General features: G+C 50.8%; 1 protein-coding gene across 3 annotated transcripts in view; it reads left to right on the top strand.

Annotated features, from left to right (window-relative positions):
* The first annotated feature begins 25 nt into the window (after positions 1-25).
* The window catches only part of LOC105183502 (calmodulin), a 58,436-nt gene continuing 40,092 nt past the window's right edge, over positions 26-18,369 (top strand). Inside the window, exon 1 of one of the 3 annotated variants that reach the window (XM_025303284.1) lies at positions 26-146. Coding sequence is in view for 2 of the 3 variants with exons in the window: in XM_025303283.1 (XP_025159068.1) it covers positions 5,380-5,445 (66 nt within the window). In the remaining variant the exon portion in view is untranslated. Of the gene's footprint in view, positions 147-4,833; positions 5,077-5,311; positions 5,446-18,369 lie in introns of those variants that run through there. The other 2 variants (XM_011141702.2, XM_025303283.1) reach the window with 2 other exon arrangements.

The raw sequence follows: 18,369 nt of genomic DNA, 5'->3' as shown, positions 1-18,369 counted from the left end.
GCTACCGCGGCAATTTTGCGCGTGATATTGGAGGGAAGAAAGTAATATCGTCCATTTGCATCTACTTCTTCGTATGGTAATGACGGAATCTCAAGACCTCCCGATTATGGAATCTCATCCAGGTCGAGGAATCGTTTTTCACGAAGGTATGAATTTCAAGCAATTCCAACTTCCTTTCATGCATGAATGAAAGCATTTTTCCGTCTCTTAATGTATTATACTATATTTGTCGTGCTCGGCTAGCGTAGTTCAATTCAACAAGATATTCCGCACAATATACTCAAAATATACTTTTGCGAGAATGTTCTCTTAAAAATGTATCTAATATTGCATCGAATATTCATGAAACATATTTTCTGGTCATTGAATATTAGTATTTACGAGTTCGTGCACACTTTAACCTAACTACTACTACCTCAGCCGCGCAAACTCAGGCGAGCAACTTTGTCTCGCGGAAGATATCATCGTTCATCGAAAGTTCGCGAAACTTTTCTAGTCCGAGAACGGGGTTGACCCAATGCTGATAACGCGTATCCGAAACGACCGTCAAACGAGAACGAAACTCAATCAGGATCCTATCTATCGTATTATTCGCACAAAGCAGACCTCAGATTGGATTATCTATTCGCGCTTCCCGCCACACATTATGTACTCTCGGAGCATAATACTCGTGATGCGCGCGTATAGCCGCAACAGGAGATTATGGCGTATCCACGATTAACGGCTGCGATCCTGATCCTGCGATATTATCCTGCACTGTAATGCTTGTAATATGTAGCACGATGAAAATGCGATGCCGCCAGAACCGCGAAGATTAAATTTCCCTGGCCGATAGAAAGAAAATTCACAATGTCCTGTGATTCGAATAAATCCTCGCGCGGTCCTTGAATCGATTTTTAACAAAATTTCAATTCGCAGCTCTTTATCAAAGTGTTTCATCGAAACGGTCGAAATTCAATTTCGCGCGGCCCGATCGCGCGCGTATGTACGGTGGGCTTAAAACGCCAGCCAGCAACGTATTCACCGCAACTCGCGCTAATATCAGTTCAGTGGCTAATGTCGCGGATGCACGATGCCAACGGGACGCTTACAACAGGAAAAAAACGACAGAATCCGCCAACATTGGTTATTCAATTTACAGTCGAGTCTCGACGAATATCCGCGATAGGACGCATCCATCAAACTCTATTTTGGCCAGTAGCGTGTATGCCAGATTGCATCGCTTCTGTCTCCCACTTTCTCTCTCTCTCTCTCTCTCTCTCTCTCTCTCTCTCTCTCTCTTTGCATAAATCCAAAATTGATCGTATCGTCGCGGCGCGATAACGCGCAACGTTTATCGATTACTGAGCGTAACTTTCTGCGCGAAATTGAATATAAAAGCCTCGAAATTGCGATCTACCGTCAGCTTTTGGTTCAGTTTGTTCAGTCGGACTGGAAAGTATTAACGAAAGGTCCATCCTGCGATTTATGGTCTACGATTTAAGTGAAAAATTGACGCGCGATATATCGTTCGAGGGTGTGTGTGTGTGCGAACTTATGAATCGAAAGGCAACACGGAGCTCAATCGTTGATTTATGATCTCTTATAGTCGCGTGTCCGCGAAACCAACAGTACAAAGCTCCGCACATGGTAGGTAGACAATGAGACACCGATTATACAAGGGGTATTCAGTAAATCATGATACATTCGAGAAGATGGTTTTTCGCAAAAGAATGGGTGGAAATACGCGCGACAAATAAACCGTCGAGTTTCATCGAGTAACGCATCCCACCTCCCTTTATTCGCTCACTCAGGAATCATATATTTAAACACGAGCGATTATTTCCGCACAGAGACAAATTTGATGGCGCAGCAGCAGCGCACCTGACTAAATATTCCACGCGACTTTAATTGAAGTACCGCGGCGAATGCTCCCAGCCGTAAGACATTTACGCGCTACCTAAGCGCGATGTGAGAGTAAGCCTAATCAGTGAAGTGCCTTTATTAACCGGAGGACGGAGGTCGACGAGGAGAAAAGAAATCGCATGCCGCGGCGCGGTCGCGAATTAGCCGGTCGTTAACGCGTAATCCGCTGCGCGATCCGAATCCGAAAGAAGCGCGTTTCTTTGTGAGCGGCACGGGCGAGGTCGAGCGGGTATTGTGTGCGGCCGAGATCCGCTTCGTGAGCCATTCTCGACATTAAACGTGATTTAACGCGGGCGCGTATTCTTGAAAGAAACGAGACGAGACGCGCCGCACCGCGCCGCGCCGCGCCGCGCCGCGTCGCGCCGATACGCGGCCTCAGCGCGCTGATAAAAGCCCCGCGTGTTAGAAAACAATGCCAATACGGATAATGACGACTGCCCACGTGAACATCGCGGTAAATACGGACAGAGCGTGGAAACAAAGAAAAATTTTCCACAAAAGCCCAGCCGTTCGCAAGACAGTCGGGGGAAATTACGAGGCGAGCCAAAAGTAAATTCAGCTTACCTATACCGCCAACCTGTCTCCCTTGTTCCCGTTCAAATAATACCTCACATAATGCACGAAAAGTAACTTCTCCTCTCTCCCCCTGTTCCTGCTCTCCTCTTTCTCCTCCTCCTCCTCCTCCTCCTCCTTCTCCCTCTTCTGCTCGACGTCTCTCCAGCCATTTCATTTTCTTGCTCGACACTGAGAGTTAACTTTCGGTTTGTCCGGCGTAATTGTTCGATGTACTTCGAAATATAACGAAGGTAATGCTCTCGAGGGTAGTTGAGGAAACAAGCGGTCGATTTGGGGAGCGGCGACTGAAAGTGCCTTTCGATGCCGGCTATATAATTGACGGTGCGCGAGACACGCGATTGATTCGTCCGGGCTCGTTGTCGACCGCCGAGAGACCTTCCTGTATATTTACAGGGGGGATCGTCCGTTGTGCTTAAGGGAGGTCTTACGTATGGATAGGCTGTTTAAGAATCGCGCCGTGCTGTTTTCGACCAGCGAAGGATAAAGAAGTGACGAGGAAGAGAGTGTTCGGGGCAGTCGCGAGCCAATTTACCCTGTACTCTGAAAATGTACTCAAATCTTCCTTTTTCCGGAAACAAACGGCGAACAATTGATTGGCTGGGAGGTACTGGGAATGCCAGTTTTAAACGTATTTGGCAAATAGATCTCCCCTGTGTGTATCCCGCCAGCGAATAAAACTTTTTCGGCTGATTGATTTTTTTGTAAAGTACACATTGCCGGGGTGTAATATGTAACTCTTGTTACATTTCCGCTACCTTCCAATCTAAAACTCAATTTTGACGTTTTCCGCGTTCGGACGTGTACCGCATCTATCCTCTCGCACGTCCGATAACTGCCCCGTCTGATAACGAAAAAGGATCGCAATCTTCAGTCGTTCGGCCGTTTAATCAATAATCAAGCAAACGAACGAGCGGACGAACGCTCTGCGCCCAACGGCGCCTTGTAATTCATCACTTTTTTAACATCGGGTACGGGTCACGTGACCGTCTGAATAAATCAGATTAGCTAAATCTGATCTTGGCCCAACTTTTCTCCGTCCTCCCACCGGCATTCCCACCGTCGATATACAATTTGGACGGTGCCCGTTTTTTCTCGCATCACGTCGAATTCATGGAGGGGGAATATCAATTCCTCCCCGATAACACACCTACAAAAACACCCGCCTCCCCTCCGGCCGCGGGCAAACCTGTAACTCGTGTTAACCCACGCGATTGGATGCTTCCCGCAGTGCGAGAGATGAACAGAGCGGGGAGAAGCGATAGAAAGCGGAGAGACGCAGGAGGAGAGAACAGAGATCGCCGGAGCGGCCGGCATCGCATCGGGCGCGAAAATCTGCGAGGTTTACCAGCAACTAGTGGCGTCGGTCGAAACTCCGAACCCCCGAGAGAGCCCTACAGCCTCCTCTAACCCACACGGCACCCCTCCTTCGTCGAACAGAGAGCCTCGTTCCCCCATTTTCCACGAGAATCCTCCCTCTCGCGCTTCACTTCCGCCGCCCTCTCTCTCTCTCTCTCTCTCTCTCTCTCTCTCTCTCTCTCTCTCTCAGTCGCTCCCTCTTTCTCCTCCCCCCTCTCTGCCTCTCGCTCTCGCGACCCTTCTCTCTGTCTCTCGTATTCCGCGTTCCTCTCGCGCGCTCGCGCGTTCTTCGGCCTCCGAAGCGAGTCGCAGCTCGCAGCATCCGTTGGACCGTTCAGTCCACGTCGAGAACGCGCCACTGTCGGGACCTCGAAGAGTGACAAGCAGCCGGAACCTCGCGACCGACGTCGCGTGTCGGAAGTCGAGCGATAAATATTGTCCGAAACGTATCATGGTACCGTAACTTCCCATCGCAGAGAGAGAGAGAGAGAGAGAGAGAGAGAGAGAGAGAGAGAGAGAGAGAGAGAGAAATCCAAAGGAAAGAGGAGAGGAATTGTCGAGTCGCGACGACGACGCGTTCGTGACGCGCGCGAGATCTTCCGGCTGGAATCAATCACTAGACGACGAGGCGATCTCTTCAACCTCGCCAACTTCCTCGGCCGATCCTTGGCTGGCGGTGTCGAGCGAGAGTCAGCGTTAGCTAGTCCGCAAGGTTGCACCTTGCTGGTACCGGCCTCCCGTCCCCTTGGTACCGTGTTGGTGGCGCGCGTCACGGAAGTGCGTCACGTAGACGGAAGTCTTCGCGAATTTGGCGAGACGTTCGGAAGGCATCCGGCGATCTCGTTAGTGAGTTTCCTGTCGGAAGAGAGCGGCCGACGGAAGCGTCAGAAGCGAGCATCGAATGCCCGCTGGATGCCCTAAGGGCTCGCAGGTTATCCCAAGCCGGCGGTCTAGACGGTTGCGATTCTGATGCCGACACGTGCTGAGCGCTGATCGTCGAGGGTGCGGAGCACGAGGGAGCAGAGCCACGAGGGCCCGCGGGGAGAGCTGAAGAAGAGGGATCTCGGGCCGGAAGACTGCCGGGAGTTGTTGCCCAGCCCCGGCGAGGCGGACATCGGGCCCGGATGCTCGCGAGGACGAGACGCCGGAAGCGCTGCCACGTTGGAAGGGAAAATATTGACGGCCGTCAACAAGTTCCTTACAACGTCCCCTTTGGTTAACAAGGTCAAGTTGCTGATGGTGAGTGAGAGCAGCTTTCTCTCTTCTCTTTCCCGCCTCATCCTCCACTTTGCTCTCTCTCTCTCTCTCTCTCTCTCTCTCTCTCGTTCTCTCGCTCTTCGACCCCCTTTCCTTCGTCGACTTGCTGTCGCAAGTCACACCCGCGCGCGGCCACTGACTCGCGGCCTCCGTTCAGTTTCTCGCTTTCTCGTCTCAGTCGTAGGAGGACACATGTTCTCGCGGCCGCTTTGAATGCAGTTAGTTCGCAGTTGTTGCACGGCACTCGTCGCGATTGTACCGCCCGCGGCAAGTTTCAGGGTGGTGATGTCCGCCACCGCCGTTACAGCGAGTAAGGTGCAAGATATCGACACGATTTCGACCATCGACGGGGTAAATCAGTTCTTGAAGTGAAGAAGTTTCCGTCGATATCGGTCGTTCCGTCCGTGAGAAACAAGGGAAGCGATCAGATTTTTTAGTGCTCAAGATGCGGCGCGTCGCGGCGCGTCTCGTGAATTTCGCTTTCGAGCCCTCTCAGCTGCCGCGGAGAGCGTTTAAGTTCTCTCGTCGGTGAACCGACGTTTTAATTAGCGGCGAAAGTTGGACACCGTGTTCGGCGTGTATTTCATTAATTTTGGATTCTACCGGGACACATGAGAGGAATAAGGGTTAGCGCGCGGTTGATTATTAGAATTCCTCACTTAGCTGATGTCATGCATAATTTACGATTATTCGCCGACCTTCCGCTTTGAAGCTCAACCGTCCCTGCTTCGAGCTTCCCCCATCGTCGTGGAGAGCTTGACGGGCCGTGAAGCATAATTGTCGATCCACTTTGCGCCACTGATCGCGTCGACGCGGCAGTGTCACTCGGATATTTGTCACCCAATACCGATTTGTTTTGCAGCGCGCGGGATGATTTTTGTTGAATTTACTAGATAGAAACTTGCCAGTTCCATAAATGTCGGTGCTGGCGAAACTGATGAAATTCACAAACGAAGTGTGATTGTTTGAAAATTGTTGGAATATCTCCGACATTTTATTAGCCCGCAAATATTTTCCCTCTTTCAAAATAATAATAGTGATTAGTCGCACGTAAGTAATTGGAATCGACAAAGTTTCGCGCAAATTGAACGCATCGCGAAATAATCGCGGCAATTAGGGGAGCACATAATTTTAAGGATTTCTGCGGGACTCGACCATTCTGTGTGTACGTGACTCGTGACCGTTCGCGAGGGCGTGCTTACGAGCAAACAATAACTGCTTAATTCTCGGAAAGAAAGGATTATACTCCTGAGTTCTCGAAATGCTACGTTCTCGAAAATTAGAGATAAGCTGTCGCATATTATTACACCTTCCCTTACTTGTCCGCATACCTTTCGACTTTAAGGGAATTGTCTAAAATCTTGAGAAACTTTAAAAGCCTTTTTTTACACAAATCCAAAGAAATTCCGTACTTAAATTTGGAGCCAGCTCAAGTTCGTTTAAGAGCGAACACTTGACTTTTAGCGTCAGCATTAATATATATAATCGTATATATATATATCTTTCGTTTCAGGGGAACTTTCTTTCGCAATTTCCGTACAAATTTTAGCGCGCAAACTATCCTTCGTTACACGTGCTTTGCAAAAAGCAAAATCACTATCGCCGTATCGCTAACGAGATTTGTCAAAATTACACAATTGGCCTAATATTATGGCCGGATCGTTATAACTTTTTACGCACAACGAACAAGAAGCGGCAGCGGCCAGCGCTCCGAGCGCTGATTCTCTGATTTATGCGGATTTTGAAACGAATGAGAGAATTCTCATTCGTTCTCGGCGCGGTGTCAAATTCCACGGAAACGTTGCGGAAACTTCCGATCATCGAAATTTCCGTCCTCCCCCCTCGGCTTTTTCAACGCGCGCGCGCGCGCGCGTCCAACATCGCGCCGAAGTAACGCGCAATTAACTGCGTTCCTGCGTTTCGTTCGTTCCTACACAATTATGCCTCCGACGCGCGACCACCGATATCGGATATGCATGTTTGCGCGCTCTCTATCGTGCCATTGTAATCCGAAATGAAAGCCTCCGGGTGCGCCAGCCAGGCAGATTCATCCCTTGTTTTTTCAATAAGTCAGCCATCTATCGTGATATCGCGATCCATGTAAGAGGCGGCGCTGTGTGATTAAACAACGTGTGTATAATATGAACGCGCGAGTGACGGCGAATGTACGCCGACGTATACGGTGACCCGAGAGAGAGAGAGAGAGAGAGAGAGAGAGAGAGAGAGAGAGAATTCTTTGCCTGCGCGCACAACCACTCGCTTTCTCACCCCCATCGTCCTCGACGTACATGCGGCCGACACATTGTACCGATTTGCAAAGCACGCACGTAGAAAGATAATCGAGCCCGAGGCTCGCGGGTCAAAGATCAACGCTTTGCCCGCGGTAATTCGAGTACACAGATAGAGACAATGAGAAGCAGAGAGAGTGCGAGAGAGAGAGAGAGAGAGAGAGAGAAAGAGAGAAAGAGAGAGAGAGAGAGAGAGGGAAAGAGCGCACGATATTCCGTCGGGAAAAAAGCTGAGAGTTTATCACACGCAAGCACACAGTGGGTCGCCAACATCATGTCGAGCAGACGCGAGTGTACTTAGATCATCGACGAACAATCGCGTGACTCCTGCGCGCTACGCGAGAATTACGTTCTTCGCGCGGTTATCATTCGTGAGTATAATGTACTCTGGCCCGGGACTTTCACGCGAGGTGAGGGAGAAATATTGAAAGTGTGCCGAGCCGCGAAATAAGTTTACCCGTTGAGCGCGCATTAATGTTAACCGCGAGTTCATTACTACGATCGCATCGATTGAGAGGTTCAAAGCGAGTGGTTTGGTCAGCACTTCCGATGGCGGAATGTGTCGAATGTATGCCGCTCGATACAATAAATGGCTCTCTCTCTCTCTCTCTCTCTCTCTCTCTCTCTCTCTGTCTCTGTCTCTCTGTCTCACCTCTATAGAAATATTTAATTAGCCTCAGTTAAAGCCAAGTGCCAAGTGAATTAACCCGCGTGCAACGCGGGTTTTCGGTTTCGGCACACAAACTCTCCGCCCTCGGCGAAGCGAATTGCATTATCTCTGCAAATGCATTCGCGCAGCTGCATGCGCGAAATGATTTGTCGCATTGAGAAGTCCCCTATCCGGAGCAGGAGAATCGCGCTCAGATCGAACTCGCGTCTTTTCTCTCCGTCTCTCTCTCTCGCGTCTCTCAAGACTCCCGAAGTCGAGAATCGAGGCCACCCCCTTCGCACGTGCGGCCGTCTCGTTGACTTATTTCAACCTCGGAGCAGAATCGCCGAAAGTCGATGCGCCTCTCGTCGCCGCTGCTGCTCCCGTCCGGCGACGATATACAATAAAATGCAGAGGAAGCCAGAGGGCTGCGCTTCTAATTCAACAGCGCGACCAATCGGACCGCGTGGGCCTCCCTCGCGTAACCTACATTGGAAAATCCACGTAATTTATAAAACGTGCACTCTCTCTCTCTCTCTCTCTCTCTCTCTCTCGGGCCTTCGGTCAGACTCCGACGTGCTGGTGCTCCGCTCCGTTAACAATACGATCCCGATCGCCGACGCACAACGTTGGACAGGCGGCAATGACACCCTCGCGAGCCCCGGCACAACGAAGTCACTCGCGCGTATCACAGACGCGTCAACTCGGCGTCATACATCACCGATGTTATCCGACCGCCGCTTCGGGGGAACGCGAGCAAAGTTCCTCGGTAGAAATTCCATTTTGCCACACATTTCGGGCTACACGGGAATCACGTGCGTGTATTACTGGTCCTGCACTGGAATGGTAGGAAGAGAGAAAGAGAGGGAGAGAGAGAGAGAGAGAGAGAAAGGGGGCACGAGCGAGAGGAGAAGTGGAAGGTCCGAGCATTGTCCCCCGGGATCGAGTCTCCCGACTTCTGCCGCCGGAGGGTGCCATACCCCGAGTGCCTTTATCGCCGTACGTATACGTTCCGCCGGTGCAGACGGGAAATTCCGGCCTGAGTTCGTTGTCATGCGACGAGACAAATAGGCAGAGACGAGCGCGTAGATACGAGCCGCGCCGCGGGAACGCGCCGTTAAATGCCGTCTGCGGAGTCAATTGTGAGCCGTGATAAGGGCTTACCGATGCGCAGATAGTTCTCGATTGGTAACTACTCTCGTGCCTCGCGAGACGCGCGCCGCGATTTACGAGAGCCGAGCCAGCGCGCGCTCGTTCGCGCTCGTTCGTTACCGTTGCGGAATGCAGAACCGCGCGCGCGCGCCGTTCGGACTTCGCAAAGGCTGCTGAGTTATCGCAACTCAGCGCCGCTTGTGCTATCGACAGTGTCGTCGTATTAAGCGCTGCATCGCAAAAGCGCGTCGTCGTCGCCGCTTTGTTCAGCGGCATCCTCGCGTCCGTATTTGTCGGATATCCACTGATCATACGTGCCGTCATACGTGCAGCGCGAGATCGGGGGGTGGGAGGGGGAGGGATAGTTTACGAGATACGATGATTTTACGCAACATATAAAGCGGATACGTCGATATGCCGCCATCCCGGCCGGTTTGACACGCAACTATAATCCTCGCGGAGTCTCGGGGGTCATTTTCTCGGTCTCATATAAAATCGCACGAGGAATTTTCCAGGCGTCGAAGTCCCTCGCGACGTGCCGCGCGATGTTCCATCCATGAAATCGATTATTATTTTATACCCCTTCTGATCTTACGAGATCGTTGTCGCCGGCATCCAATATTCAGCTCTCGCCGCGGCGAGAGAAAAAATCGCCAAGGGATAAACGCGGATTCGGCGGCGGCGGCGGCGGTTTCAATAAGGGAGCTACCGTACGGCTGATTAACGGGGAATCAAAGCGCGCGCGCGCGCGCGACTTCTCGTCGACTGATTGTAATCCGTCCGTTGGGAAATGTTTCAGTCTCTCGCGACACGCTCATGCGATACTCGGCTTTTTCGATTAACGGGGGATGTTTAACGGGTCAGCTCAACGGCATGCAGTACCGTTGCCGCGTGTACGTCCCACGAACGGGCAAGAGACATTTTCCCGGGGAAACACACGGCGGCAAATTGCATTAGGTGGAGCGTCTCGTTCGTTCGGTGTGAAATCTCTCCGGTCCGACGTGATACGCGTCCCTCTAGTATACGCGCAATGAGCGAAGACTTCGTTAGGAGTTAGTTCGCGTGCGAACTCACGGCTTCTTAATGATTAACAGTCCACGCCGGTACTTTGTGCATAAATTCGATTTCGGCGCGGGGACGCGTCGTACGCGAAGTATGGAAATGAGAACACGCCCGGAAAAATGTCTCGTGGCAAAATACGCGCATAAGTCGCTGGCGTAGATGGAGACGCGAAGGCGTGAGGGCGTCAAGGGACGAGGACGCACCGTCAGAGATTACGAAGCGGTTACGCAAAAATGCCGTTTAAACGGCTTAACAGGGCAGGGAGTTTAACTACGCGGGCATTTTCTCGCGATTCGATTGCATCCCGGTGTCGGTGGCTGCCGCGCAGCTTGTCGTGGTCGTGGTATTATCCGGCGGTCTCAGGTTGCATCAAGATATCTGCGTTTACCTGCGTGTACGAATTCAATAGCTTTAGTGCATTCGATACCGTACGCGTGAGGTATCGCCCGTACAACGCTTGCGCTTTGCCAGTCGTTCGGCCTAATGTAACCGTTACATTACGTATGCCGCAGTACGTTCTATGTCTCTATCAGAAATTACCGCAAGTGGTGAAAATATACGACGAGGGAAGCGCGGGTACATGCATTTAAGCACTCGGTATATATTTTAGAGGTACTCTAAAATACGGCGGTGTTAGTTAAAGAGTGTTAGTTAAATGGGTAGCGGTAATGGTATTCTGCTCTACAGTCACTGCTCTCGTTCCTCTCATGGAAAGGATATAGACAAAATATATTTCACATCGTGGTAATGTAAGAGCTTGCGTTAATCATGTTTTTCCGCACATTTTCTGTTTTGTAGAATACGCACGCGACTTTCTATTTTGTAAAAAGTCCGATTAAATTATACGCCTCATATTCTAATTGACTCGCAAAAGCCAGAATTCGGGACGAACATGTGAATACGGTATTAATTACAAATATTTGAAGAGCGAAAGAAAGAAACGAAATGAAGCCTTGGTTTGGAAAAAAAAAGAGATAAAACGACAAATTCTGGTGATTTCCAACGTCGATAGAAATAACAGTAGAGATTTCGAGCGGAAGAAGTTTAAAGAAAGGAGAGATTTTTTAAAATGTGATATCTTGTATAATTATTAGTCAAGGTTAATTTTGTACCGAGATTTCGACTCAGGATTGCTTGTGACGTATACGTGTCAAGACGCGTTAATTGTTTTACGTCTCTGTGACGTATATATTTTTACAAATGAAGGCACGAGCGAGTGTACAAAAACTAACCACATCTGCGCAGAGGCGTGAAAGTAAGCGACCACGTAATTGCGTTGTGCCCTTTGACCGATTATCATCGTCGGCGACGCCGCGCATTATGAGCCACTTTACTACCATTAATCCCGCGTGCGTGATAGGACGCGAATAATTACCACTGAATCCTTATTATTCTCGCGCGGGATCTGCCGCGAAACTTACGCGATATTTCGCAAGCAAACATTTTGTTTGCGGCACGGCTTGCGCATGTTTCACGATGATGTAATCCGAGTTTGAAAAAACCATCACGACTCGCTCCGTGCGTAAAAAATACTGCCGATGAATACACGCATGTGTCACTTTGTTCATTTGTTACTCTGAATTTGAAAAGTTTTCGCAGGTAACTTGGAAAAATAAAACGATCTTAATTGACAAGCTCGGATATTGGATTATCTTCGTGTCGCATTCTTTCGCGGAAAAGTGTTTTCGCATTATAGCAAATTAGCTAGAATTCCCTGGAAACGTCTGAAGATGCTTTTATACTCGTTAAATGCGGGAGGTGAGTTAATTAATGGAAGGATATCGAGAGACGATGTCCTAAAGCACCGTCGGAGAATATTTTACGGCGACTATTAATGCGATCCATAATTTCATAATTTCATCTTAAGTAACGCGAACAAAAGTACCGAGTACGCTCGTCACCAACGGCAAACTTACCTTTTCCGAGCCGCTCGCGCTCGTATAAAAGTTTAATTGACCCAATTGATTAATATGGGATAGCTACTGCATTGCGAGAGGTTTCGCTCGAATTCTCCCGTGTGAAGATGTGACGGTTTTACGACGTCATAATTATACGTTGATTAACGTTAGCGTCCGATCGCATAAATATTCAGATCGGGAAAGACCTTTTTCCATTAGTTTGCTTACACTCTGCGGTTAGAAAAATTCCGCCTGGTCGCGGGGAGCTTGAAGACCTCCCTCGAATCGAACGTGTTTGGGACGAGTGCGCGCGTCATAAATTAATATTTCTCCGATTTATTTATCGGCGGCTTTAAACGCGTGCCGCGGCGGTATATCCTATAATCGATATTTCATTACCAGCATACCTCGACCGTACCTTTTCCTCCTCATGTTTTATTAATGATGATAAAAAGAAAAATATCAAAGATCGCACAATTATACATGCGAATTCTCTCCTAAAGGAGGCAATTCCATTTGTATAAATTTCGCGGTTACGTGTGCTAAGCGAATGTTAAGCGAGAGACAGGCAAAGCAAATCGCAAATTGCACGGTTCTTTTCAACGTGGCGTAGCCGCCGGGAATTTTGGGGGTGGTTGGTTGGAATCGCGCATGTTTGTGAATCAGCAGCATTCCGACAAAAACAAACAGCCAGATGGTTCCGAGTTTGTCTGAGTTTGAAAGACACAAGGGGAACACATATGTAACGGGAACGACGCACGCGATAGTCCACAGGATAAAAAGAACTTGTCCGCCGTAGTTTGACGTGAATATAAGCTGCACCGTAATGCTGCGCAGAGGCGTATCGCCAACTTGTTACAGCTCTCATAACATCAATCAGAGTCACGATCCCGACCTGAACGAGCTGTTTTTTGATCCCTCCCTCCTCGCTTGCACTCCGAGTTTGCACACATGGCGTCAGTTTCGCGTGACGATGCGATTATACATCGTGATATTCGTGCTAATAGGATATTTCGTACTAATATTGTACGAAACACGGAACGTTGTAAAGTTGCAAAAGTCCCCGAACGGCCGCGCGAGAGCTAAAGTTTCGCGACGCGATATTGATATAATTAAATTCGAGTAATCGCTTATAATGCGATTCCTTTTTTGCCTCGCAGGCAGCGCGGGCCAAAGTGTTTAAGCGAACTCTCGAAATAGTTAATTCCTCTTTCCGAAGAGCATCCGCGAAAAGATTAACATAATCGGCGGATTTATGCAAACTGCTTTAGCGCCGCGCGGCAAAAGCCGATCCCGCGCGATGCGTCGCACCGCGTCGCACCGCGCCGCGCCGCGCCGCGCCGCGCCGGGGCGGGAATTTCACGATGCCGCTGTGAAATGCGTTTTAACGCGCGCTTCTTCTCGAATGCTTCTCGAATAAGTGAACGGCCCCGTATTTAAATCGACTTCTTGCCCGTCCCCGTCCCCGTCCCCGCCGCCGTCGTATTCAGTCGCATTCAGCCGCTTTTCGCATCAGAGCGCGCGGTGTCGTTCGCGGGGGCTTCCCCCGCGAAGGACGTCCCGTCCTCTCGTAATTTTATGCGGAACCGCATTCATTATCTCGGATATATAGAGAGAGAGAGTCGCGCGAGAGGCGGGCGAAAGAGGAAGAAGTTATAACTCCCTTCCGCTCCTTCCCTCCGTGACTCGAATTCAACGTATAAGCGAAAGTCAACGATAACACGCGCGGCGGGGAAACCGCGTTTTCCTGCGCGCACACACTCGACGCGCCATTCGCGCGAGGATATCTATTCCGCCGACGCCCCCCGTATCCCTTGTTGCTCAATATTCTACAGCCTGTGTAGAGAGCAAACAAGGCCGCGCGGGCACGCTGAATAAATCGGTTGCCCTAACGATCAAACTGTGTAATCTTTATTATTGAGTCCTCGCGCGCCGTAAGTCATGCGAGCCGTGTCTCGCCCCGACGCGGCCTCCCGCGGGGATGAAACCTGCTAGCGCGAAGGCAGAAACCTGGCCGCGAGCGTTTACTCGTTTACTCACAGCAAACGCGTTTAGCATTCGCTGCGGCGCGCCGGCCGCGCAGCTCCGGAGTATTTCACTTTCGTCACGACACGACGTCGCGCGATCAGAAATTCCGACGTCACTCGTCGACGAGCTTGAGGCCAGGGAGAAACGGGCAGCTCTCGCTCGCGAACGTGCGTCCCCGCCAGGTATTTTACCTTAAAGTTCTCTCTCTCTCTCTCTCTCTCTCTCGTCGAGTGAGCCCCCTCGTTTCGCCGGGAAATCATGAAAAGTGAGGACGCGCAGGGGATGGCACATGGGAGGGCTGAGAGATACATCGCAACCGGGCGACTCGCGGCATTTTAAATCGCGCTGGAACGTTGCACCGATCCCTCCTCCTGCCCCGTCGCCTCCTCATGCTCATCCACCGCATGCAGCATCCCCGCTGACTCCACCACCCTTTCTATCTCTCTCTTCCTCTGACGTCCGTCCCCTTCTCCCGATCCCTCGTCGTGTCGTTCTCACCCCTTGTCTCGCGTCCCCTACTTTGCATCCCACTCGTTCTCCGTTCCTTTGTCACGGATGTGAATCGCGTGGGCGATTCACCAGCTACTTCGCACTCGACGCATCCGCGGCGCCGCGCTCGCCGATCGCTCGAATGTCGGCCCGAATTCGTCGTCGTGGCTCCGTAACCTCGACTTCGCCCCGGAATTGAATGCTCCGTGGCCCGATACCCCGACCCTGTCAGTATCCGCCGACTTGGCGAGCTATTCCGTCGGCTCGCGCCGCGAGGTGCGTGTCCTTACGCGCGCGAAGGAGCTCTCCTTCTTGTATCGAGCGCTTGTATCGTCAACGACAGGCAGCGTCCGCTCGCTCGGACGGTCGTGCTCGTTTTCCGCTCGCGCGACCCTGATTGCAAAGTTCTTTTCCTCTGCCGCCGGGAGAAGGGTTTTATTTTTTCACTATTAACCGTCGATTGATTCCCACGTTTGAGCGCGTGTGCTCGTTCATGCTTCCCTCACAAACCACGCGTCCGCGCGGTCTCCCGCGGACGGCGTGGACGAAATTTCGTTACATAACGCGATTTTGAATACGTGGACGACGTCGAACGCGCGGGAAAAAGCCGAAAAGGCGCACATCGCCCGAAGCGACGGACAAATATTTGTCGCGCGCCGCGCGCGTCCTGAACTTTTCTGTTGGTTAATGAAATTTGCTTTCGGGTGGAATGTAGCGGCGCTTTTCTCTCTCCCTCTTCCTTTTTTTTTTCTTTTTCGCGAAACTGGCACACATTCTGTGATCCATTAGGACGTAGCGTGTGAAGATGCAGACTCGTTTGGTGCGCCGTCGCAGCGCGATTGTATTCTACGATTATTTGGCGTACATACGTAGCGTTTGTTACGTTTCTGTGTAATTGAAAAAATAAGGATTGCCAGCGAAGAAGAGGAAAAGGGAAAGACCCCGGCGAAAGTGAATCGGCAAGATCCTATTAGACAATAGCAAAGAAAAGCGTACTCGGTGCTAAATGCAGCCCTCGTTCTTACGCTCTTTCTGCTCTTTACGGCACTCACCCCCCCCCCCTCCTGCGCGGCCGGATGCTTTCACGAAGCGAATACTGTGTAGATCCTTTGTGCAGTGGTTTACGAACTCGGCTAAGAGTTATACGCTTCCACCCCGCGCTTATCGGCATTGTAATAAATTTCGATGTATGTACTTTAACGCGGGCCGACTCTTTCAGAATGATCGATATTTTAATAAATCTAGCCGACGTTTTAATAGCGCGCGGCGTATATTCCTTTCACGAGATTGCCAGCTAATTTGCATTCGTGTTAATAATCCCGGATATCGCAGCCGCGCGGCGCTTTATTCCGTTTTTATAATCGCTTATAGTCGCTATTATTTAAATTAAATCTATCATTTTAACATGTAAATTCGTCCGATGCGCTTCTTCGCGATAATTCGCACGAGTTTACAACGTACATATCGCAACATCGGCCGAACGGAGGGCGCGGAGGGAGGGTGGAGGTTTTATCGGCGCTACGCGCTCGCGTTAAGACAATATTTCGTTTTCCGCGCCTACGGACGTGGATGGACTACGGATCAGGGCGACGATAAGTATAGGCGGTGTGTTTTCTTTCAATCGATCTCGCGTTCCCGTCTCGTCCCCGCCGCGCCGCACCCGATACAGACACCTGTGTTCCGCGCGAGGGTAACTCGTTTTTCTTCCAAGCGCGACTGATTATTACGTCTCCTTCTCCGTCCCTCTCTCTGTCTCGCCGCGTATCGATCCGCAATCCACTAGCGCGACAATCCCGGCGAACGAAATTGTATTTTTAGCGCCGGTCACCTCGCCGATCGCATGTCGCGCTAAATCTCGCGAATGATAAATCCGCCTCGCGCGATCCTCGCGACGGACGCAAAAACGCGCCGTCCTCTTCGCGTCCTGTGATGCGATCGAATGCTCCGCGTCCCCCATACGCGGTAACCCCCCCGGTAATCGCGGGTCGCATTCACAGTTATGTAAGTCACGGCTGACGATCATTAGCCTTATATCGGAATCGCAATTATACACCCGACGATGACGTCAAATCGCTTGTAAACAGGCGGTTAGCCGCAGCACTAACGAGTTCACCCACAACGACGCGTTTGTCGCCATACCGCCGTTACCGTGATTAATCGATTAATTCCTGGGAATATCGCTCGTATCTGCGAACGACGGCATTATGCTCGCCGATTGGCACGCTCATTGTATTTCCCCCGCTTATTTTTCGCCCCGCGCTGCGAGAAGCGCGCTACGCGCCTCGTCGCGCGCTCGTCATTCCTCGGCCATTCGGGATAATCGTCAGACTGCGTGTGTAACGAGGGGAAGGTGCGAGACTGACTTTACAAGAGATAATATCACTTTATGTTTATTTTCCTATTCAGCTTTATCTCGCTCGCGGCTGCTATCCCGCCGGATAATAATCGTATCCTGCCCGTATCCAGCGTTAAGCTTCCGCCGGGAGCGCTCCTCTCCCAGGGCTTCTTCATTAAAGTTCGCCGCGGACATATTTCCTTGGTATGGCCATCTTTAATTCGTCGTTCTCGCCGTACGTCCCGACCGACCGCTTTTCCTCCCGGGAGAACACTTTATCCCGCGCCGGGGCCGCTTTATCGGTCGCTTTTAAATGTTTTCCTCTTCCTCCTGAAATTCTTACGAGGAGGGATAAAAGGACAATCTTTTTCTTTCCTTTTCTCTCTTTATCTATCCATCTACCCATCTCTCTTTCTCTCTCTCTCTCTCTCTCTCTCTCTCTCTCTCTCTCTCTTCGCTACGCGGGTATATTCGTAATTTTATTGGGCGTCGCGATTTTAACGAGGCTGCCGCAGAAGTTTTCGCGGGAATTAGTCCCGAATGACTCGCGGCCGGGCTCGCGACGAGAACGACGCGGCCGGGCGTTCTGTGTGTGTGTGTGCACCTTATAACAGGGTGCTCTCGAAGACCGATGTAGTAGGCTGTGTCTTATCTAGGTATCTTGAAAAATGCTGGTGAATTTTACCGGAGATTTCAGGGCTATCCGCCGGGAGTGGACCCCTTCCGCCTCTGTGCGCGGAATCTCCGCTAAATCGAAACGCGCGCCTGAGAGGCAATTACTTATCCGCCGACGCGCGATGCTTAAGCCACCGGCGTCGGATGTACACGGGGGAAATCGAATCAGGCCACTCGGTTGGATGTTTGCGCGAGCACGACTACTGCGCTCGTTACGATGCAATGTTACATTAATTAGCCGATGTATCTTCATCGGCGTTTCTCGACGGGAACGCGCCGGTTTCTCGTCAACGTCGAGCTGAGACTTTCGCTGTCGGAGAGAGAGAGAGAGAGAGAGAGAGAGAGAGAGAGAGGGAGAGAGAGAGAGAGAGAGAGAGAGAGAGAGAGAGAGAGAGAGAGAGAGAGAGAGAGAGCTTGAGCGGACGGCGAAGCGTCTTATTACAAAGGCTATTTTCTCAGCGGTCGGGCGATTTTGTTTCTTCCCCGTTATGCGGTTATCCGGAACGATCCGTCGATCCGAAGGCAGCGTTAACTCGCATCCGTTGATCCAGATGGATCAACGGCGCTACGAGAGAACGAGCGAAGCTCTATCTCCGCGACGAGAAATACGCGTTACAGCCCATAAATTATAAAATGCCCTTAGTCACTCTTCGATAATGGGAATCGATATAATAACAGATCGTTCTTCTAGACCCCATG

The sequence above is a fragment of the Harpegnathos saltator genome, unplaced genomic scaffold (assembly GCF_003227715.2).
Source record: "Harpegnathos saltator strain DR-91 unplaced genomic scaffold, Hsal_v8.6 scaffold539, whole genome shotgun sequence".
NCBI classification, from domain to species: domain Eukaryota; kingdom Metazoa; phylum Arthropoda; class Insecta; order Hymenoptera; family Formicidae; genus Harpegnathos; species Harpegnathos saltator.
This window is presented reverse-complemented; position numbering and strand designations above follow the sequence as displayed.